Source organism: Poecile atricapillus, chromosome 9 (genome assembly GCF_030490865.1).
Source record: "Poecile atricapillus isolate bPoeAtr1 chromosome 9, bPoeAtr1.hap1, whole genome shotgun sequence".
NCBI classification, from domain to species: Eukaryota; Metazoa; Chordata; class Aves; order Passeriformes; family Paridae; genus Poecile; species Poecile atricapillus.
This window is the reverse complement of record NC_081257.1, coordinates 10,468,229-10,491,679: the sequence shown is the minus strand read 5'-3', so window position 1 is coordinate 10,491,679 and position 23,451 is coordinate 10,468,229. Positions and strand designations below refer to the sequence as shown.

At 40.5% G+C, this 23,451-nt stretch overlaps 1 protein-coding gene across 1 annotated transcript in view; it reads right to left on the bottom strand.

Moving 5' to 3' along the window:
• Positions 1–17,500, bottom strand: part of CACNA1D (calcium voltage-gated channel subunit alpha1 D) — a 166,893-nt gene extending 149,393 nt beyond the window's left edge. The window contains exons 1-3 of the mRNA XM_058844779.1: positions 17,116–17,500; positions 14,715–15,033; positions 12,148–12,253 (exon numbers count right to left, since the gene is read on the bottom strand). Of these exons, the coding sequence (XP_058700762.1) occupies positions 12,148–12,253; positions 14,715–15,033; positions 17,116–17,152 (462 nt within the window). The 5' untranslated portion in view covers positions 17,153–17,500. The remainder of the gene's footprint in view (positions 1–12,147; positions 12,254–14,714; positions 15,034–17,115) is intronic.
• Positions 17,501–23,451: the final 5,951 nt, after the last annotated feature.

The following is a 23,451-nucleotide window of genomic DNA, read 5'->3' as shown; positions in this document are numbered from 1 at the left end:
TAATCAAATCAATAGACGAAGAGAAATAAATATAAATTGATCTTTGCATAAGACACAATTTTAGGATAAATTCAGTTTAGTCTTCTAGATAGAATGATAATGATAAGCCCTTTTAACTTCCGTTTCTAAGTCAAAATAAAGGCCTCTAATTACCCCTTTTTAATTGTCAGAGAAATAAATATTCCACCACAAACTTAAATCTGCAGAGTAACATTCAAATCCAAGGATTGAACTTCAAGGATTTTCTTTCATTCCATTAGGACTTTAATAAGCACTATTCATGACTGAAGTCACAGCAAGGAAAAGCTAGGCAGCATTTGCAGTTTTGCAACTCTTTTCTAAAATACAGTCAGAGCTTGATAAGGAACATCCTGAACTGTCTCTGCAAACAGTAAATGATGGACTTGAAACTCTCAGACTTTACTACTCATGGTTACTCCTCCAAAGTTTTAGAGGAGAAAGGACAGGATGTGCTGTTATACCCCAAGATTTCCCTCTCTTCACACACTGCTAGGGGGTTCCAAAATGTGCAGTGCAGGAATAGCTGATGTTCCAGGGTCCCCCAGCTCAGTGCTGACCTTGAGCTGGAGTGTTTGGCACTCTGAACGCTGCCTGTCAGCTGAGGAAATGCCTCCTTCAGACAAATGTGAGCCCACGTATCTGCCCTTGCCCAAGAAACCAAAGTATCTCTATTATTAGTGACCTCTACAATAGTTTAGCAAGGAGCAGGCATCAGCATTCTACTCTGTAATTACACAGACTAAGTGTGCACACTGTGACTATCAAGAGACACCCAAATCCTTTAAGTTCACTGATAGCTGATGAGGTTACCTTTCAGTTCGTATCACTCCAGATGTAGTTCTCAGAAGAACAGATAAGCTTCCTACTATTTATCAAGGTTAAAATGTATACTGTGATATTAAAACATCAACTTAAGGCATCCACTACCAGCTTTCTTGCTATGAAAAATGAGAAAAAGTAGAAGAAGGAAATGAATAAACAAGTCAGCAGAAAACAGCCCGAGTACCTGGACCTCTGGCACTTTAATTTGTCCTTCACACTTGCCAGGGACTTACTCTGAGATTACTGACTAATAATAGGACAGGCCATATATCTCAAACACAAACTTTTCAAAATCCCATATAGGAAACAAGAGTCTGATAACAAAATACTTTTGTGTTTTGTGGGATAAAATGGACACATTCACTTGCATTTTAATAGTTTGAAGATTTAAGATTTCTGTGGATTTACACTTTTTCTTCCACATTCTGCAAAAATGTTGTTTACATAGCTGGTTGAAAAATTTCATAATCTCTTCTACAGACTAAATCTTCTTCACATGACAAATACCCATATCACAAAAAAAAAAAATTCTGAACTCCAAAGATCCCAAATCCAAAGACTGAATTACCTACACAAACCTCATTCTTTACGAGAAGTGAAATTTTTAAATAAGAACATTAGAAGTTTTGTACTTCTGTAAAACCAAATTCAGTGCCATTTCAGCATTTCATGGTTGTGAAACACAACAGTGAAGTATTTCATGGTTTTAGTAGTATTTTATAACATCATATATCAAAGAATATAACATTACTATTTATTGTCCATCCCTGGAAGTGTTTAAGGATAGGATGGAGCTATGAGCAACCTGATCTACTACAAGGGGCACTGGGGCTAGACCATCTTTAAGGTGCCTTCCAATGTGAGCCAAGATTGTGACTCTATCTTCTTATTGCTAAGTGATGAAATGCAGAATTTAAACTAACATTCCTGAAGAGAGAACCTTGCAATTCAAAAACAGTGGTACCGTTCCCACCAGTTGGACAGCTCCCATTATTTGTGAACACTCAAGAAGATATCAATTTGCTTTTGCTATCTGCAATTCCTGCTGCATGGGGTGTGGCCTGCCTTGGTTTCACTGACAGATCACCTGTTCAAGGAATCACTGAACTTTCCAACTAATTGAGAGTGCTTTTGCCACCAATATAACAAATAGAGGTTTAACATTAGCATTTCCAGATACACATGAAACACCGTATGGAAGCTTACTGTATCTTCTGAGACATCTAACATTAACTCCCCCAAATTTCCTGTCCTACTGCTGTTTACCTAAATGTCACTGCTTTTGCTGTATCACTATGGGAACAGTGGCTGTTCCTTCTGTTCCCATATTGCCACTACCAATCACTTTTTCTTCGCCAAAATTTCCTGCCAAAACACTCTGCGTACTCAAATTTAAAATATAGCCTCTAAAAACAAAATTCTCCAGAAAGCATTCACCAGAACATCAGCCAAACCATTTCCAGATAAAGACAAAGTAGCTGTTTTAAGAGAACTCCCTAGATATCGTTCCACTGTCTATACAAACCTTATTTACCATATCTGAATTCTTCACAGCCTCAAGCTTAATTTTCCTTTTGACAACCTTTTAAAGCAGAAAGCTATTTTATAGGCTGGAAACTAAAACTCTAGTAAGATAAATATCTTAATACCAAGAAGTTCATGGCAAACTAAAACATTTAGTGCTCATCCCTGAAGTTCTTGGCTAAAGTCTTACCTATGTTCTCTTACCCTTTCCCTTATGGTACCAAACTGACTTTCTTAGCCCACATAGTTCAGTACTTTTAAAGAAAACAACCAGTTCTGTAAACATGAAAATTAATAAAGCCTGATCCCTTCATCCTGCCGTTGTTCGAGCTTCAAGATAACAAGTGGCCTGCATGTGGGGGAAAGAGGCAACACAAAGTTCCTCTCTCTATTCTCAAAGATCATGTAAAAATAACTTGGAAATGTTTGTTTCTGCTTTATTTGGTTGAAATCAGATGATCTCAGAAGCTGAAGCTAAATCAGCAGCCCATGCATTTTTCATCCATACTGATACACACTCTCAGCCATGCAGTGCTTAGGGAAAAGATGTGGGAAGCAGTCAATAGTCCTTACTATAAGAGACAGGGTCCTTTACAAAAGTCACCAGTCTAAGCCATGCTGACAGGCCAGGTCTGTGCATGCTCAGTCTACCTGAGCTCAATCTGCATTAACTCTGGGTGTTAAGATTGCAAAGCCTCCAGCAAGTTTCCGAGTTCAGGGTAAGGCCTTCTTATGGCATTAGGAATGCAGACAGCACACGTGCCTGGCTTAAGGTGGGTACACACCGACACCCCCGTGACCACACAAACACACAACTGCAGCACTGGCCAGCAAAATGACATGGCTTCTGCCAAAAACATGTTTTAATGACTTTCATTTAAGTGAGATCGTTTAATTATACATAAGAAAAAATGTAGAACATTGTCAGTACCATTCAGCTTGGTACTGGAATGGAGAAAAGCTGGTCTACACTGTGCCTTGAGAATCAGAGCAGCTGAGGCACCTCAACAGGACCAACAGAGCCAGTCACAGACTTTGTACCTGGAACTATTCATCTCTAGCTTTCGAACTAGGAACCATCATTTAATACCATGAAACTTGTAGGCACAGTTGAGTTAAAGCTGTTCCTTTTTATCACTGAATTTTTCATTTAGTTTTTCTGAAGTCAGTCATGTCAAGAGATTTTGAGACCTTATTTTAATAAACATACAAGAGGTACATAATTTTGTAGGTTGCTTTCTTTCAGAGTTTTCCTTTGCTATAGCAAGAAACGCGTTTGACGAGTTACGTGAACTCAGAACTACTAAGTATTCTTGTGATGAAGATAAGCATGTAACCACTTAAATATCATTTCACGATGAATAACATTTAGGCCATTTATCATTGGTATATGTTTTAAAGGATTCTTGATGAATACATGAAAAAAATAAGTAATGGCATCATAATAAATCCAGCAGAGTGAAAACTGCACTAACAAAATGTCTGATAAACATAATACAGCTTTGGGGTATTTGCTACTCAGTTCCTTGGAAGGACTGCATTTGTCTGATTAGCTGAGCTGCAGAAGATGCTGTCTTGCTGGAGGCTGCTGCACTCTGCAGCCACCGTCAGCAACCCAGAAAAATATAATTCTCAAACTAATGAACCTTATTAACAAACACTGCTCATGCTCGTATTCTTACATGGTAAAGAGATTTCCTTTGTGCTGGGAAAATATAAGCAGCTCCTCTGTGGGCTCCTTTGTGCCACTGGATCTCCCATAACATTTTGCTGAAATGCTGCCTGGTAGTTCAGCACAACATACATAAGCTGTCAGGTGTGATTAAATTCAACATATCACCTGGTTTGTATCACATGAGAAAAGGACAACTAAAGCAACTGGGCAGAAGAATCTTTGGGATGCACCATTTCCCTCAATCCAGTATTTCATGTCTCTTATTTATGGTAAAAATTGCAACAATAATAATTTTGAAGACTAAATTCTGAGCTTCTGCTGGTTCTTTATCTACTGTGGTCCCTTCACCTTTACCAAGACAGACCATGGCTTGTATTATGTGATTTACCACACTAACAAATGGCAAGACTCAAATCCTTAATAATGGCATCAGCCAAAGGTAGAAGTCTACAAGACTGCAAACTGGTAACAGCTCTCTACCCCCCTGAAAAATGAACAGTGGGAAAAAAATCATAACAGCAACAGACTTAGACACTGCCCAAACTTCATGCCTCTAAATCAAAAACATACTGACACAATACCCATTAATATTAAAGAATGGGGGGAAAAAAATCTTCATTCATAACATTTATGCAAATCAATCTGCCTGTCATTTCAAAGTTTAATCAATCTGTATAAACATTGAAAAGTCAAATTATGTATCATGGGCAGCTGTGCTGACTTAATTGAAAATCTCTGAATTTTGAGCATACATTTCAAATCTTTATTTAAAGTTTGTTTCAAATGCTGAAGTCAAGCATCTACATTTCTGAGAAATACCACATTGTTCAACCAAGGCATTCTTCAAAAAAAATGGAACTCTAAAAGCCCTTTTCTTCATAAAAATAACCATGAAAAAAATCACAAACAATTGTAAGCAGCTAATTGGTTTTACCAAGTGAATTTTATACAAGCAGAAACAACACTCAGTCTCAATCTCTTCTGAGGCAGGCAGTGGGGGGGAAATACAATGATATTCAATTTGCAATTCATTAAGTGAAAATGTTATCACAAATGATTACACAATGACAAAAAAAAGTCACTTCCATTCTAATTAATATTCTCCCACTATCACTATATATTCATTTAACCTTTCTTCATGGCCCTATTCTTCCAGATGGCCCTGCAAAAGAAAGGTTTTGGTGCATGACAGCAAGATAAACAAATCTGAGTTCTTGCAAAATGAATGGTAAACCAAATCACACATTCAATTAACCATGACCAAAAACATTTTGTCATTAAAGCTCACCAGATTAGAAACTGCATTTCAGTTGATTTAACAGCTACACAAATCTTTTGAAGTACTCAGGGACCAGCTTTCTACAAGCACCCAGAACTGCCTTGACCAGCACTTTCAAAAGCCATGGATCCAAACCCTCAGATATTTCAAGACTCAGCACTCACACACAAACCACAATAAAAACAAACACAATTCTCAAAACCTAACACACATCTGATGTGAACATCTTTTAAAAAGAAAGTAAACATCCATACTCTGTATAATCTAGAGTTTTAAAACTGGCTTTATAGAAAAAAGTCCAAGCAATATTTATGGCAATCTGCGTTTGGTGTGGCATTGTTTCCATGGCAACATAGAAAGCGTTTCAATTCTATGGTGTTCAATTTTTGAGTAAAACTTTCAGAAACAACTTCCAGGGTTTCCTTTAGCATAGCAGCTATTGTTGATTAATAAAATCATAATTAGTATTTTTTTATATTTACATATTCAATACTGGAGTAAACAGGTAATTCACATGCTTTACATAAAGTCAGTTTTATCACTAGGATTTTCCATGGTTTTTTTCAGAGTATTTCAAAATCTACTTTCACTCTATTCCAACAGTTTGCAGATAAAGTACAAATTTCTCCTGCTCATCTTAAATGCTCCATTTATAGTTCAATTACAGCTATTTTAATACCAAATCTAACTACTTTCCCCACTGACCACTCAACTAATACAGTAACTAATATGATTGCTCCATGTTTTTAAATGAACAGATTTACTTTTACTACACTTTCATTTATACAGTCTATACTTAAATATTTCCTAGGCATATCTTCTTCATCAAGCTGGCAGTAAGGGAAAAGGAGAGTGGAGAATCAACTGCTCTCCACAACATAAAGAAACAGACAAAAAAAAACCAACCCAGTCTTCTCTAGCAGTGCAGCACTATTCTGTTTGGGAGACTGACTTTAGGCTACAATAGCAAAAGAACTCTTTCTGGTGTGTGCTCTCTCTCCCCAGGCAGTTTGCCAGTAGTGCACTACCAGCAAATCTCTTTAAGGAGAGACAAGCCCTTAGTAGGAATTCCCCACAGGAACAAGCCTGCAACTTTGAACATGAAAAAAAAAATATTTCAAATGGGAATGATTAAGTACGTCTTTTTGTAAGGCCTTCTGGTGTGGACAACTGAGAAGCTCTCTCTTGCATTTAAAAAAAAAAAAAAAACACAACACAAAAAAAAGAAAAAAAAGTTTCGTAGTGTCATGGACTGAAATCTGTAACACCAAACTGCAGATCTTCACATCCCCTTATAGTCCAAACAGACATTTTAGGATCCAGCTCCTTCAGCATGGGTTAAGTTGTACTGGGATACACAAAAAAAACTCAAGAGAAATAAGAACTTCACTGTGTGATTCCCATACCTCTACAAACCCAAACAACTTTTCTCTACCAGTTGGAAATTGCCCGTCATCCTTGTCATAACCTTCCTTTGGGAATGTCCCTCTTCCTAAACCACAGAGTGAAATAAAGTTTCTGTTTCATTCAGATAGAGAGGGACTTGACACATGCAGTCATGTTCACCAGAAAAATTTAAGAGCTATGTCATGTAACTGGGGCAGCACAGACAGTATAGGCCCAGGAAATTAATGCAGGATAAAGTGGGACTAAAACACTAACTCAGAACTTTCATCTGTTTTGCACAGGTATGTATTAAAACAAAGGAAAAAGAAAAAACTTTTCTAAATTCAAAATCTGCATTGAAAAATCAAAGTAATCCATAATAATTAGCTAATGTGTATTACTGAAGTTTTGGGCTGACAGTAATATTAAACAAAAAATTTAAATAGGAAGGTAGGAATGAGTACTAAATTACAATATTTTTTTAATAATCTCCTTGAAGAAATGTAATCTGTTAAAGGTTATGTACTGATGCATTCTATCTCACCTAATAACCATCAAAAAATTTTATCATAAATTTTCCAAAAGATAAGGCATGTTGTTCTTGTAGTTAAATAGTTATTTCATGGGTTTTTGAACAAGAAAATACATGTCAGAGTGTCAATGTCCCTAAAAAACAGCAAAAAATTATCAAAACTATCCCTCAGAACATTTGCATATAGACAAAAAAACTGACCCAAGTCTCCTCATTTCAGTGCAGGGATTTTTTTCCACAACTGAGCTAATGACTTGCTCACAGTCTCACTTTCTCCCCTCCCATTCATACACAGTCATGCAAATACATTTCACTGACTTGAATCAATACACAATGTAAAATTCCTGTGGTATATCACTTACAATTAGATCCTATATTTTTGAATCTTTTCCAGATTAAAGTTAATGGTTTTTTCTCCTACAAGAAATTCATCTGGTATCTTTAGTATGGGGAGCTTGGCTATGTATTCACAAGTCATTATATGGTGCCCACCATGTTTTCCCAAGCAAAGTTGAGTATTTTCAGTAGAGTCCAAATTATCTTGCATCTTTCCTGAAAAGTTTACTTGGGTGACTTTTATGCCAGCTGACAGAGGCATTAGCAGAGAGCATTAGCTAAGACTCCAAAGATAGAAAAATATCAGTAACACAGTATCAAAAAGTTATTTAGATTGGAAGACTTTCTGAGTGAGTGGAAAGAGAGCCAGGCCTTAAAGACTCTTGAGCGGAAAAGGTAAACACAGAAAAGACAGTAGATAAACACAGAAACCTTTCTAATATACAGCATTGAACACCTAACAATTAAACAACAATCTTTAGAATTATTTACTAAATGAGATTTAAATTTATAGACTCCTACAGTCTCTTCAGATAATCTCCGTATAGAGGACAACTGGGTGCAAGGTAAAAACCAACAACCTTTTCAATGGGTGGATTAATTAGTCATGTGGCCTCAGAACTGAATGAGTCATCGAGTTGCTAATGAGATAAGGACAGGAAGCCTGACACCTCTAAGTCAAGAGTTCAACCGGTTCTTCTCAGAGTACTCTCCTGCTGTGCCCTAGATTGAAGGCACAACACTGGCTTTCCTCCTGCTGAAGGGAACTCAAAGAGCCACGTAAAGCTCCTTACAGAGGAAATCTTGGCCTGAAAGTAGGACACAAACATTACCTTTCTGTAGCAGTGTCCCCCACTACGGCTCTCCCAGTCCCAGCCTGGGATAAAGAAGAGGCATCCAGGACCATCAGCACCTGCCCTGCAAGCACAGGCTGGAGAGAGCCTCTAGCACAGAGCCTCGCTCAGAGGCTTCCCCACACACAGTGCTACTCGGGCAAGGCTGAGAATCCTGTTACCAGGGGCACAAAGACTTCAATTAACATTAGGGGCCATGTGTGCACTAGAGGCAAACTCTACTCTTGGGGCTTTGCCAATTTGCTGTAATTTATACAGCTGGGTCTCCCACCCCCTGGCTCTGCTGTCCATCTCAAGTAGAACAGTGTCACCACACAAACCCTGGGGGTCTAGTCACAAGAGATGCCGTGCAACCAAAGGTTCAACTCAAACTTCAGGGGTGTCCTTTTCAGCAGCTCTGGATGGATGCTTTCTTATTATTCATATTTACTTATTAAAAAGCAGGAAAGAAAAAGAATAACCAACAATGTCTTGACCATGGCCAAAATCCAGACTTGTATTGTGCTGGTCTGCCTGCGCACGATAAAGAAGCCCAGTGCAAGTCAGGGCAATAGGAAAGGCAGCAGGAGGCAAAGCACAGAACAGAACATGGGACAGCAGGATGGTACCTTGAGGTGGGAGAAGGAGATAGAGAAAAGCATGCTGCACAAGAGGACAAACAGAAGAGAAAACACAGAGGGAAGCCAGAGGGTAGAGGCAAAAGATATCAAGAAAGAAATGAGTGGGAAGTTAAAGATAAAAGACATGAAGGGAAATAACACATTACAGATGAGGAAAAGAAAGCAAAAGACAGAAAGAGATATAATATTTATATACAGGAAACCCTTTATGCTAGAAACTGCTTCTTCTCAAGCTCAGACAAGAAATTCTTCCAAAAGAGAAGAGCTCAATCAAGCACGGAAAGTTCAGATCACCCGAAATTTCTGAAGGCAGATGAAGGAAACCACCTTAAAATACAAAGCAGGATTTCATCCTGAGGTGCATTGCCCCTGCTCTGCTCTAACAGAAAACTTCTCAGTTCAATAATAATTTCCCCATCTACTTGGAGGAGAACAGGGCCCACTTGTGTCAGTACATGCAATGATTAGGGACTAATTATTAATGAAGTAGAATTCAGGCTTAAGTTCATCACTCTACTGCAGTCCATGCACATGCATATACCTCCTTGCACTGAAGTTGCCACTGCAAACTTTCCAAGTCATAAAGGATGAACGCTTAGACTGCCCAAATTCTCATATGTACCTTCTTATGAGCCCAACCAAAAATGGAAAAGTTTACATTTCTAATTCCCATTTACCAGTGTTCCACTGGTTTGTGCTTAGACCATTGCTTCCTCGTTCTGAGGCTGATTACAAATTATGTCTATTTTGTATTCATAGAAAAACCCCACGTGTATAAACACTTCATTTTTCTGTTTACAAATTTAAAAAAAAAAAAAAAAGCCAGTTCAGCTAGCTGATGGAAAGCAATTCCTCTATTCAATTCAATGTGGCAACACTGAATCAAGCTAGATATAATGTCCATATGCAAACTGAAATTTATGAAGCTGAACGTGAACAAAGCCAGAGTGGGGCAGTCTCCTATCAAGACCAGAGCGCAGGGCTCAGGTCAGGCATCCATGTCTGCATGCAGAGAGCAAAAACCCTGCCAAATCTATAGGGTTCAATAATGATTAAGAATTGGTCTGTTCAAAAACCAGATGAAAGGTCTGAACATTCTGAGCAGAATAATCCCTAGTCCCACTGTAAGTCCTCTCTCCAACACTTATTGACACAAGCACCTCAAGCAGGAGGAAACACAGGATCCAGCAGGTTTCCAAGCAAGCCTAAGATTTCTAACTCGGCTCTTCTACTATATTCCCTCACAGTGCACTTAAATCCACACTAACCAAGGAAAATTGTCAGTGAAATACCAGAGGAGAGACATGAGCCCAGACCCCTGGTTAACATATTTCATGATGGAAAACCTCTGCCATAGGAAAAGCCAACGCTGCTCGTTCCAGAGCTATTTATTTTATTAGACTGAACACACAGGATGTGTGCTCACTTATTGAGTTTTAATCTGTCCCAGCAGCTCAAAGTACATTGCCAGCATAAATTCCGGTCTTTGAGAAAATTTAGTGGAATGAAACAACTTCAGGATAAACAGGATGCAAATTTAAATGAGAACTTGAGATCATTTAAATGTCCAAGTCAGTTTCATAGGCATATAATTGGAGGGGTTCAAGAACCCTTCTACTTAAAATAGATAGGGATTAAGAATCCCTTACTAAGAGAAAAAAAAAAGACTCAAATCATTATTCCTTAGATTAGCCTGGCCACATTAGATAAAAAAAAAAAAATCATCAGGGATGAAAATGTCCATTGTCTTTCTAAAGTCTAGCACACCATAGAATTGAAATTGGGTCACAAACACCAGACAATAACCTAACAAAACTAATGCTAGAAACATTTTTCAAAATTATTAGCCTCTGACACAAGTAACTACTTTACCCTTTTCATGTAATGCTTTCTGAAATTAGTTATTAGCAAATCTCAGGGTGGATTGACAGCTATGGAGATTTGTGCCCTGAATTTCTCAGGGGAAAAAAAAAAAAAGTCTGTTGATTGGCTGGATACACAGCTACATAACTCTTTCTTTACACTGACCTGAATTATTCTGCCTTTCATCAGCAATTTTTGTCCATATTTACTTAATTGCAGTTTAAAAAATTAATAAATGGGTCATCTGCACAAAATAATCATTTTTAGAAAAATGAACATATATGTACTACAAATTGTACAGACACGTTCATAAAACAGAAGACCTCATATCAACCCTAATTTTTTAGGTAAATGAATCCAAAATTACCTACTTCTTGGTATCCAATTCTTTATTTCATGAACTTCCTTTCCCATTCAAAGAGTCACATGCAGATTATGAGTGCGCAAGGCCACTTAACTCCACTATTTCAAGATGGAGTTTAATAAAAACAACAAAATCATTGCAATGTAATTCAATATTGCCCATGAGTGATACTTTTGTAAGTTTTAGAGAATTAAAAAACATTAGTTTCCATTTTATCTTTTCAAGAGCTACCCTAGTACACTATTCTCAGCCAAAGAAATACATCTCCACACACCACTTACTGCAATACCATCCTTTTTTTGAACGATCATTTACACCAGCACTAACAGCTCTGAAAATTCACCTTGATGTTCCTTTTGCTTTAAAATGTATTAATGCAAAATTTCTCACCGTCCTCTCATTAAAACTTAAAATACCCAGTAAAATAAACAGCCAAATAATGCCATTAAAAACTGCAAACAGAGTAGACAAGTACACTAGGAAAGGCAGTAAACCTTCAAGTCTGAAATAAGTGTCAGAAGCAGTAACAGCTAGTAAATATATGTAATATATTTATATGTAAATATAAGTAATAGAAACAAAAATAAAAGTTTTTATGCCACAAATATACGGACACAGAGCATAATATTAATGCACATTTCTCTCCAAAGAATTGTACTGATACAAAACCTCATTTGGAACACAGGACAAACACTTAATATTGGGAGAAAAAAACAAAACCACAAAGCAATTCCATACACATTTTTTATATCACTACATACCAATTTATTTTACTGAAATTACATATATTTAGTGCGGTCTCAAATACTAACAGTTAATCATGTTAAAAGCATAATGAAAAAATATAAAATAAAAATCCCAGAATACTTACCAAATTATGATTAGTTGAATTAGAATCATCTTCTGGGAATGGGATGTAAACAGCTAAGGCCACACAATTGGCAAAAATAGACAGTAGTATAAATATGTCAAATGGTCTGGAAAAGCCTTGTTAAGGAATTCATGGCTTATAAGTATCTACAAACTTTTAAGTCTAGTTCTCCTTTTAGCATCAACAATGGTAAAATAAGTCTTTGCTTTAAGGCAATCTTTTGACTGATAACTCTGACAAACATTCCATCACCTTTAGTTATAGCACTATATATACCATATTATTTTCCATCACAATGATCCTTCAACGTCCTCTTCCTTTTTCAAGGAGTGAAAACTATTACTCATGCTGTCACAGAGCACTTTATATTAAATTCCAAAGATGAATATAATTACCCACTCTTAAATCAACATGCAGGTCATCATAATGGGCAAGGAATAATCATGGAGCTACTCCATCCTCATATGTAGGTCTCATTTATACATATTTGTCCAAATGTGGAAAATCATTGGAAATACAGTTCAGAGTAGGATATGAGAAAGATTTCCCAGAAAATAGCAACTATTCTCGTATAGGAGAGCTAGAAAGCTTTACAACTGACACAGGAAAATTCTGAGGCACTTCATGTCTCTGACAGTCGCATTCCTGAATCCTGGCTTTGGCCAGGACAGATGAAAGTTTAGGTGAGTTGAGCAGAAAACAGAATATCGTGGCTGGCTTGGCAGCCACAAAAAGAGAGGCTACAGACTTCTACAGTGACAACAGCATGGACTGCAGCTCTGCTTCCATTACTACAGCTGGACAGTAGCAGTGGGAACACGGAGATACCTTCTGTCTTCCAGAAAAAAATTTCTTCCTTTTCTTAAAATTCATGCATGTGAAGTTCATACTTCAGTTCATTATTGATTTTCCTTTCTCACAAGGTATTGTGAGAACACATTTATAATAAAATAAATATATGTTATTTCTCACAAGGCTATTCTCAATGACCATGGAGGTTCCAAGATGAACTTATCTGTGGAAGTTTGAAAAAGAAGTACTTTGGATCTCAGCTACAATTTTTGGCATCCTTTCCTGTATTTGATGCATAACTTCTGGATAAGTTTCCATAAGAGTCCTATAAATGACTGGGGTAAGGGTACTAAATATATTCAAAAGCATATTTTTGCCAGTTTAAAAAGTTACCCAGGAAAAATAAACAAAGCCCATATGTCCTATAAGATGTGTTAAATTTTGTTTGCTAGCCTATTAGAAGTTTGTCACCTTGAGGGCCACATTTATGGCGACAAAGTGGGTCAAAATCAACAGCTGCTACATTGTGTACAAAATAAAGCTCCAACAGCATTTTCCAGTCTGGAGTGAGCAATTGATACCATGACAGGACTGACAACCTTATTTTATGATGTGGTGCTGCTGGGACAAATTCTCGCTGAGTTATTCCACTCCAGATCCATAGTAATTTCATTTACCTGACCTTAGCCAAGGAGAGGCCAATTTGCTGAAATTAGTTGGACTTCTACCAGTTTAAATGAAAGAAGAAGCCATTTCACTATCTTTAATTTGCAATTGAATTTTGTACAAAGAACTGAGAAACACCAACCCTATAAATGAGTAACAGCTCTTATTGCCAGGTTGGCTGTTCTGTTTATAGTAACAAATTGAGTTTTACTTCAGCAATCTACTGTCTTGAACAGCTGTTTCCCATTACAGGGATGTTGCCATGGCTAATAGGCTAACATTTTTCTCCTTGTACCTCAGCAAAACTGTTTTCTATTTCAAACCTTTTCTTGGTGATTAAATAGTATACCAAACCAACATGCTATCTGTTCTGCCAGAGAAATGCACATATTTCCACATCGTAAGCAGTGAACTAAAGAAAAAGCCATCCTTCCCATCACACAGGTCATCATGAACACAAGGCAGCATCTCTGATCTCCCATCTACATGCTTCCAAATATGATTGGTGGTAGACATAAGTTGCACAAGTTCAGACGATTATTATATTTCAGACACCTTTGGGTACTTAGAACATTTCCTTGGCTTAAGTAAAATTCCCTACTTTTAGTACCAGGAAAAACAATCTTTTTAAAAAGATTCCTACGCCTGACTCATTTGCCCTAATGGCAATACCCCAAATTGCAATATCGAAGATACAGGTTTGACATCTTTGGCCATCTCCACAACACTGGATGGCAAAACACATTCCCACCCATTCTTCCTTATCTGGAAAGGAAAAAAAATGCAATGCAGAGATTTGCTGGAATATAATCTTAGCTTGAAAATGTTCCCCCAACTTCTCCCAAAAAAAGCAACAGCTATGAGCTCTCCTCTGACTTTGAGCTACCTACTTCAGTAAATTATATTCTCTGTCAACATGACACAAGAGACTATCTTTAACAGCAACTGAAGCCAAATTAACTCCCATTGACATTAATGACAGTTACCCACACGTATTAGTGATGTAACATGTAAGTTGTGATGCTCTAAGAGATCCTGTAAAACAATCCCCTTCATACAATCAAAAATGTAAGAAAATCATTTAAAAAGCAAACTGCAGCAAAGGATACTTCCATTCTACTAGACTAATGCAGGCTCTTCGTATTGGATTGTTGAGGGATAAACAGAAAAGGGCACGGGGTGGCCGACTATTGGACGTATTACCCTGTTTTTTGCTCTTGGCATATTGCTGGCGTTTTCTTTGGGACAGAGATCCTACAGGCTGGGCTGTGGTGGTACTCATGTTTTGGGCAGCCTTTGCTTGTCTAGCAGCATCGATTGCAGCTTGCCAAGATAGAACAGTTTGCTTGGATGGTGCTGAACTGTTTGACTGAATAGCTGGTCCGTCACCAGGGAGAGGAATCCTGGTGCTACTTGCATAGTTCACCTCTGTGGGACAAAAGAAAAAAAATACTCTGTTATAATTGTTTTACACTAAAATGGGTCTAATCCAAAAAGATTGTTTTAAGACTTCATGGCAGTGTGAGATTTACATTACATATACAGATATATGTGCATATACTTGTACTGTGCTGCATGCAATCGAACAGTAGAAAATATGTTCAGGAATCACTTCTACAACTTCAAGATTGATTGATTGATATTGAGACACAAATGCTTCTCATTTTGATTCTTGCATGTACAATGTCTTTTTCTAACTGGATAGAAGCCCTCCTGTCCTCGTCTTTATTCAGTAAAACATACCTAACCCCCAAGATCAAGTTTGCTGTAGCACCTTAGCATTTACTACTCTCCCAATTTATTTTGGTCGAAAGAATAGTTGTTTAAAATTCTTACACATTGTTCAATTAAGGATAAGCAGCAAGGTAGAGGGGGAAGTCCTGTAAGCAAGTTAAATCTTGCCCTGCTTTGCATTCTCAAAGAAAAATGCGTGGATGCCTCCCACAAGCGAAGATCCAATACTGTCTGCGATAAACACGTTCATAAAGCTCTGCTATCTTTTGCACTAGGAATCACAACCACGGACCCATTGTAAAAGGATAAGCTTTGGTTCTGTAAAAGCACGGTGTTTGGTTTTGCTTCTTCACGAGAATTTAAAAAATAAACTGCACCTTCCAAATAATAACCGAGTGCTCTTTATGCAGATGACAGCAAAGAGGCAAAACACCACCTCCTCGCAAGGATCCTTCCTCGCGAGCTCTTTGACTAGCGCAACAGTCTACTCCTACATGCACCTGTAGGAAGGAGAGGCTCCTGAGTGCGATTCAAAACTTGATGCCTGGGTGGGGAAAAAAATGGAGGAACGGCACAATATACGTGCAGGGAATTCGGGCTGGCAAGAAAGATGACTGTGAAACGGATCTACCCGGGCAGGGGAGGAAAAATCGCTCGCCGTCAAGCAGCGGAGAGGCAGGGAAAGCACAGCCCTCCTGCTCCAGACGGGGGGCACAGACCACGGGAGCGCCGCGAACGCGCGTGGATGCGGACAAGGCCGGCACCGGCCCCCGCTCCGGGGGCGCGGGAGCCCTAAGATGGCTCCCCGGGATGGCGGCGGGGAGTGGGGGGGTCACGGCGGGGCCCCCACGGAGCTGCCGCGGGGAGCGGCACCGGCGCGGCGAGCGCTGGCCAGCGGCGGCGCATCAACAGCTGGGTGACACGGGGGGCAGAGCCGCCGCGGGGACAAACGTGGCACATCTACCTCCAACATTTTCCCAAAGCATCTCTGCTTCCCCTCCCGCCCCCTCTTTTTTTTTTTTTTTTTTTTTTTTCTCCCCCAGATATAAAAGCAATGGCACAGCCATCTCCCCCGCCTTCCGCCTGCCCTTCGGGATGCCATGAAACGTGGCTCGGCGCAAATAAACCACCCACCTACCCATCTATCTATATAGCCATCGTCTTTTTAAATGGATGCTTGAAAGGGAAACAAAACCCGGGTGACTGCGCTCCTCGGGGGCAACACTAACTTGCTGCTGATTGAGGGGGGAGGAATCATTTATAAACAAGAGCGGGGGCCGTGGCAGCGCCGGAGCCCGTCGGCGGAGCCGCGCGTCTCGCCCCCGTGCGCCCCGCCGGGCAGGGGCCGAGCGATCGCGCCCGCCGCCCTGCCCTCGGCCCCGCCGCCCGGAGCGGGGCAGCCCCCGGGAGCCGCAGCTCCGGGCAGCTTCAGCCCCAGTTACACATGGATGAGGCAAACGCAGCCCCAGCCGCGTCCTCCCGCAGCTGATGTTAATGGCCCCAGGACAAGGGACAGACGCGCATAAATCCGCTCGCACGTTGGTCACACGCCGAGGGCAGCACCTTGTCCCGCCTTCGCCTCATCCCCTGCCCTTCCCGGTCCCTCCTCGAACACAGCCGCTCATTCCTTTCCCACCCCAAACCGAGCCCATCCTCAACCCGTTCCCTAATCCCCCCAATCCCCGACTCCCAAATCCCTCATAAATCCTCCCCCGCCCCCTCCCTCCCCTCAACCCCAAGCACGCCGCTGCCCTTGGTGGGCGCCCCGGCTCTTACCTTCAGGGTGCTGCTCGGGCTGCTGCTGCTGGTGCATTTTTCTCACTTTGTCCAGCGTGTGAGAGGAAAACGAAAAAACAAAAAAGGGCAGAGACGCCCCCCAACCCCACCCCGAGCCAGGTGCGCGCTGCCCCTGCGCTACCCGCTACCCGACCCCCATGGTAGTGACTAGAGACGTGCGAGGGGCTGCCGCTGCTCCTCCTCCTCCTGCCGCTGCTGCTTCGCCGCTGCCAAATCCCTCAGAGTTTGGGCCAACATGACACTCACATCCGGGTGACACGGGATCTCTCCATCCCTAGCAACCCGGCTGCTGCTGCCGCCGCCGGTTCCTCGGTCCCCTCCTGCCGCTGCTGCCTGCTCCCCGGTCCCCCTCCTCCCGCCGCCGCCTGCTCCGCCTCGGCCCCCTCCTCCCGCCGCCGCTGCCGCCGCCCGCTCGCTCGCTCGCAGTCCCCCTCCTCCCGCCGCCGCGGGCTTTAACTCCCTCGCTGCTGCCACCGCCGGCGCTGCCACCTGCTGCTGCGGCCGGGCGGGGGCGCGGGGCCGCTCCCATCGCCCGGAGCTCCGGAACCGCAAACAGACCCGCGACCGCCGCCTTAACCCCGTCACCGCCGCCCCTGCTCCCGCCCGAGCCCCCGTCCGTCCCCGGACCCCTGCCCAGGGCAGGGACAGCGGCAACGCTCGGGGCACCGACCTCGGAGTCAGCGGCTTTAAAGCCTCCCTCTCCCCGCGCTCCGGGCGCCGTGTCCCCGCTCCTGGCGGCTCAAGGCTCTCCGGCCGCTCCGTCCCAGTCCGCACCCTCTGTCCTCACCTCCAGGAAAGCTCCCGAGTTAGCCCAGCCCGGAGCTCTCCCCTGACCTGTTGAAATGCCATCATTCTGACTTCAAGCTAACACTGGGACCTTCAAAGTTTATCCAAATAAATAAACTTACTTTGAAAAAAAAAAAATTTGGCGTACCTTCTACTGCAGAACCCTCAAACATTCATTTAGGTTTTGTGTCTCCTTGGTGGTGAAGCTACCCCAGAAGTGCCGTGTACTGATACACGTGGCTGGAGGGACCGTGAGCTGTTACCACAAAGGAGACAACTCGGGACAGCCACCTTCCCTTGCGGCAAGGCAGTGTTTCAATCGCTACAAAAAGCGATTAATGAAGTCCGGTAAGAATTACAGGCATAAATCCCAATCTGAAACAGAATTGATGCTTCAAAATTACAGTCTGTTTTCTCTTCAATGAACGTTTCCCCATATTCTATTTCATTATTTCCTTTGAACAAGCCACAGTCAAACTCAATGGGTGTGAACCCTTATCTTTGACAAAAAGTGGTATTTTGTTAAGAAAACTTTTCCATTAAACTATTTCTACTACATCTTTCCTCTGCCACTTTCCTATTCATGTGCCTACCCACTCTTTCACCCATTCTTCATCTACAGCTACCTCCATCTAATTAATAATAAATAACATCTACAGACAGTAATTAGAAGTAGAGCAATAAGACCTTAATACTGCTGATAGTCTCCAGGGATCCAGTGAAGAATGCCCAGCCAGCACCTTTATAAGAAGCTCTTTGTTAGGTAGAGCATATTCTCTTCGGCTTTACCTTTGTTAATTAAAAAAAAAAAAATTTAAAAAAATTTGCAGCAAGGCTGATTCAGAGAGCAGCGTTCTACAGATACATCTTGACCTTGGGGTCAGAGCTTCCTCTTTTCTAAGTTTCTGACCTGACTGGTTCAGCTGTTGCAGGTTTAGTTGATTTGGAAAGGCACCACAACTTCTTCGTGGGTGTCACTACAGTGCAGGTGTTTCCAGTTTAAGTAGTCAACGTACTTAGGTACTTGCCTTACGTGTCTAGAAATTAACAAGGACTTCTACTCTGAACAGTCAGATATTTAGGTGTCAAAAATGCTTGGTAGATTTTCAAAAGCATCTAAATCAAGATTAGTTGCCTAACAACCACTGCAGGCACTGAAGAAGGCCCCTCGTGTGCTTAGCAGGAGTTTGTGCCTAACCCAAGTACCTAAGAAGTATCTTGACAAAGCTAGACTCCAGCATCCAAATATTTTTATTTTCTTTTTAATTAGGCTTATAAATTTAAGCACTGAGGCACTACTGAGAAATTCATATCTGATAAGGCCTGGATCTAACACAAACAAAAACATCCTCCAAAAACATTTCCCTTGCAAATATTTTCATAAATTTCCCGATTTTGGCCTCACCAAAGTCTATTTTCTAACCCCTAGTCCTTATAATGACCACAGCAATATATACTGGAAGCTACCAAATACTCCTCAAAACCAATAAAACCATGAAACAGAGAGAAAAAAATTCACAGTTGTTCCAAACTTGTAAGCATATAGTTGTGCAGATTTCAAAAGCCAACTGTCCCTTTATTGCTCAATCAAATTACCTACTACATTTTCAAATCAAAATTAGAGCTAAAACGGAAATGCAAATGTGTTTAGAAACTTTTGAGGAAGTATTAAGGAACACTAATGGTTTTTAGTTACAAATGTGCTAATTACTGAAGACATCAATTCTTCTCTGAAGCAGTTTTCCTTCTATAAACAGGCATCCAGTTGTTTCCCTAACATTGCTTCACTTTTCTGTCACTTCAATATTGGTTACCCACTCCTGAAGGAAATGGCCAGCATTCTGTGGATGTTCTAGAGTATGTCCCAGCTACTATAACAAGTGATGATGCTTTGAATGGAAATAACCATTGTCTGGAGAAGAAAGAAATATGGATGTTCCCATCTGCCATGTCTCTATGCCACACCATACTCAGAGTACCTCATTTATATGTTATAGATAGGTAGAGCAGGGACTAGAGACATTCAATATTATAATACATTTGTTGCAGATTTCCAACTAAATTACCATCATTCCCCTCTTGATAACATTTACTGCTTCTCAGGGATTTATTCTGTGTAAGGGAAAGAGGCGGATGAAGAAATTGCCTCTGAAGGACATCATAGGGGCAGAGCCCATTAAGAATTTCAGGGTGTTGTGCAGAGGGATAAATCTGCTTAACCAAAACTTCAGCCCCTATGAACTTGTGGAGTGGAGCATAGCAATACTGTGCAGCAGATCATTGCAGGAAGCAAAAACAAATCCAGTTGCAATGCATGTGGGAGGAACTTACGTAACAAATACGTAATTTTATAAAAAATGGGAAGCTACTGAAGTAGCCTTATCCTTAGCAAGGGAGGGATTCTCACTCATGCAGGTTAATCCATTATTAATTCTAATAGTCCAGCTGAAGTTATTAGTATGCTAATATATACTAAACTATTACTATCCTTATTAATGGGAGGAATATTTTAAGGAAACATGGCTATGTTGCAAACAAGGATTCACAGGATTAATTCTTATCCATGTTACGTATTTCCTTTTAATTTTGTACATATTTTCAGGTGCATGCTCTCTTCTTGTTTAAAGACCTATATTTTCATTCTTCTCGTCTGAAGTATGATGGAGCTACAGTTTCAAGATCTACTTCGAATTTTTAGCTAAAAAAAACCATGATGTCCATATATTGTTTATGTCAGATCAGTGAATATCACCTTTCTGATGTCACTATGAGTAAGGGTGACTCTTTAAAGAACTTAAAATAGCACATTGTTATTGTGGATGTAGTTTATATAGACAAGTATAAAAAGTACAGACTTCTGAAAACCCATTAACTTGGATCTCAAAAGTAGATAAAAATGTACATAAATGGATTTTAAAATACATTAATCCACTATAGGATAAAAATGATGAGAGGGAGGCTTAATTGTCCATGTTATTGACCTTACCCACACTTGAGATTTAATAGGTAAAAGAACTTTCAAGGGGATATAACACTGAATTTTTATATGTCCTCTGCAAGAAAAGTCTTTTATGTTCTTGCATCATTGGGTTTTTCATTAATTTGCATGAGCAAAGTATCCTGATACTAAGCATAATTTTGATTTTCTTCTCTCCTATTTAGTACTTGAAATAAAAATTCCAGATACAAGAAATCTACCACACTGAGGTCTTGCCATTTGCATATAAACTCACCAAAAATACAAATTTTTGAAAGCTGAATATAAATGAAGTGAGTAACACTACTTCAGTCTAGCTGGAGATTGAGCTGCATATTTTGTGAAAAAAATCTCATTGTGAGAACTTTTTACAAAGACAGGGAGAGTGAGAGGGAGTGAGAGAGAAGAAGGGAAGGATGGAGGGAAGGCAGCAGGATGCACGGACAATGCTCTTTTCATTTGTTTGCCTGAGCTGGAGCCTCAAGTGTGTCTCAGATTGCTGTGGATTAAAGAAATGGGTGATGCTCTCCAGTATTGCTTACCGACTCAACAAAAGTCCAATTTATTTTTTCCATCCTCTTTGCAGAACTTTATAGAATGGCACCCAGATAGCAAGGAACAACTGCAAGCATGATTTTGAATTAAATACTTTCTTTTATATGTCTGCAACTTTATTTTTTATTATCTCTATATGCAAGTATAAACAGTGTGATCTGCTCTGAACGCAATGAAAATCTGTCAAATTTAAAATCCAGTTGGACTTTTTCAAAACAAATTACTAAGAATGTAATGAAATGTGTTTTCCTGACTAATTAGATTCTTTGGCTTTGTGTGGCTTCAATTAGGATGCTATTACTCAGCGATACAGTTTATATTCTTCCAGCAGTTCCCTCTTCTAGCTGCAGTTTTCCACTATTTTCAGTGTTTACCATATCTTTTCACTAACTTGCTTTGACTGAAAATACAGCTAATTAAAAATTGCTGGATAATCTGTTGTTCTTTATCTCAAAGCTTCATTTCCCAGTAGTCAAAAATCAAGGAATCATCTTATCCTTGTTCCCCTCTGTTCTACAGTCATGGATTATCTTCACATTCTTCTCCAGGGATCCCCTGTTACTAATAAATGCTTTCCACTCCATGTGTTATCCACCTTCCAGAGCTCTCACATGCCTACGCCACTCCTGCTCCTTCGGGGCCCAAGTGATTTGGCTTTGGTGGGCACCAGAGCCGGTTTCCAGCCAGAAATTATTTCCAGCTCTATTACTGTGCTAGCAAGGTGAATTGACGTGGTGACAGCAGGACTACATCTCCTTAAATTCGGAGTATCCATATTTAGGCTAGAAAATATTTAAACTGTTGACTGCAGGAACACATTTCAAACTGTCATTTAAGTAGATTCAAGATTTTCTCTCAAGAGTTTCATCTCTATTTTTAGGGCTCGGTAGAATGATGATTTCACAGATGGGCAACATAGCCAGCTACCAAAAAAATTCCACTACACATAATTGTGCTTGAAAATGTCACAGCAAAATGGATGGATGACTCACAGTATCAGCACATGTGCCTCATGCAAACAAATAACTTTTATAAATACAAGCCACACTCCAGGTTTTTTCAGAATGTTCTGCTGGTGGCTTGTGACGGAGTTTCAAAACCCCGCACCGGAGGCTGGAAGACTACTAAAAACTGCACAGACTTTAGACAAGCAAACACATTCGTGTGGGGGCTCTCCCCCGGCGCCTGCAGGAGACAACAGCCAGGCAGCCGCAGCTCGGCGGGGCCGGGGGCGGCTCCGGCAGCGGGGGCGGCCGGTCCGAGCGCCTCCAGTGGGAATTCCAGCCCCGGAGCTTCTCCCACCGCTCCCCGTGGATGCCCAGCGGAGCCCGGCCCAAGAGAACACGGCCTTTAGGGCAGAGTCCCTGCGCTTCCACCAGGAGCCCTTTGATTTCTCCTACAAAGCCCAAATGAGCTCTTTCAAATGTAAACTTGCCTTGCACTTTTAAACCAACTCTATCTGCTGTGCTATCTGGAAGTCTTTTTGCCAGAACAAGTAAAATTTATTAGCTCTGTATGAAATATTAACAAACTGATACGGCTATTAGGGAATATGTAAAAATTCACGGGTTTTAAAATTTAGCAGAGCACAGAGTGAAATCAAATTCTCAGGTTACTAACCAAATTCTTCAGTTACTAAACGTCACACGTTACCTGGTCTTCAAAAAATGTTTCTCTCTTGGCAGATAGAGGAAACTTGAATTTAGCAAATTTCTCTGTAGAACCTTTCCCAATCAGATTTTAAACATTGCTTTGAGAGACATTCCTTGTCATAAGAAGACTACAGCTGCATGGTTGAGCACACCAAGGTCAAGAAATGTCCTACTTCATTCTGGGGCTGTGTCATGACACAGTTTCACATGATCCATTCTGCCTTTTGCAGGAATACGCACTACACCGTGTGCGAGACAGCCAGCACTTACAGCCAGAAATGAAAGGTAAATATTCATATTTACCTTTTCAAACCATTAGTTAATTTATGTATTCAGCAATGGATA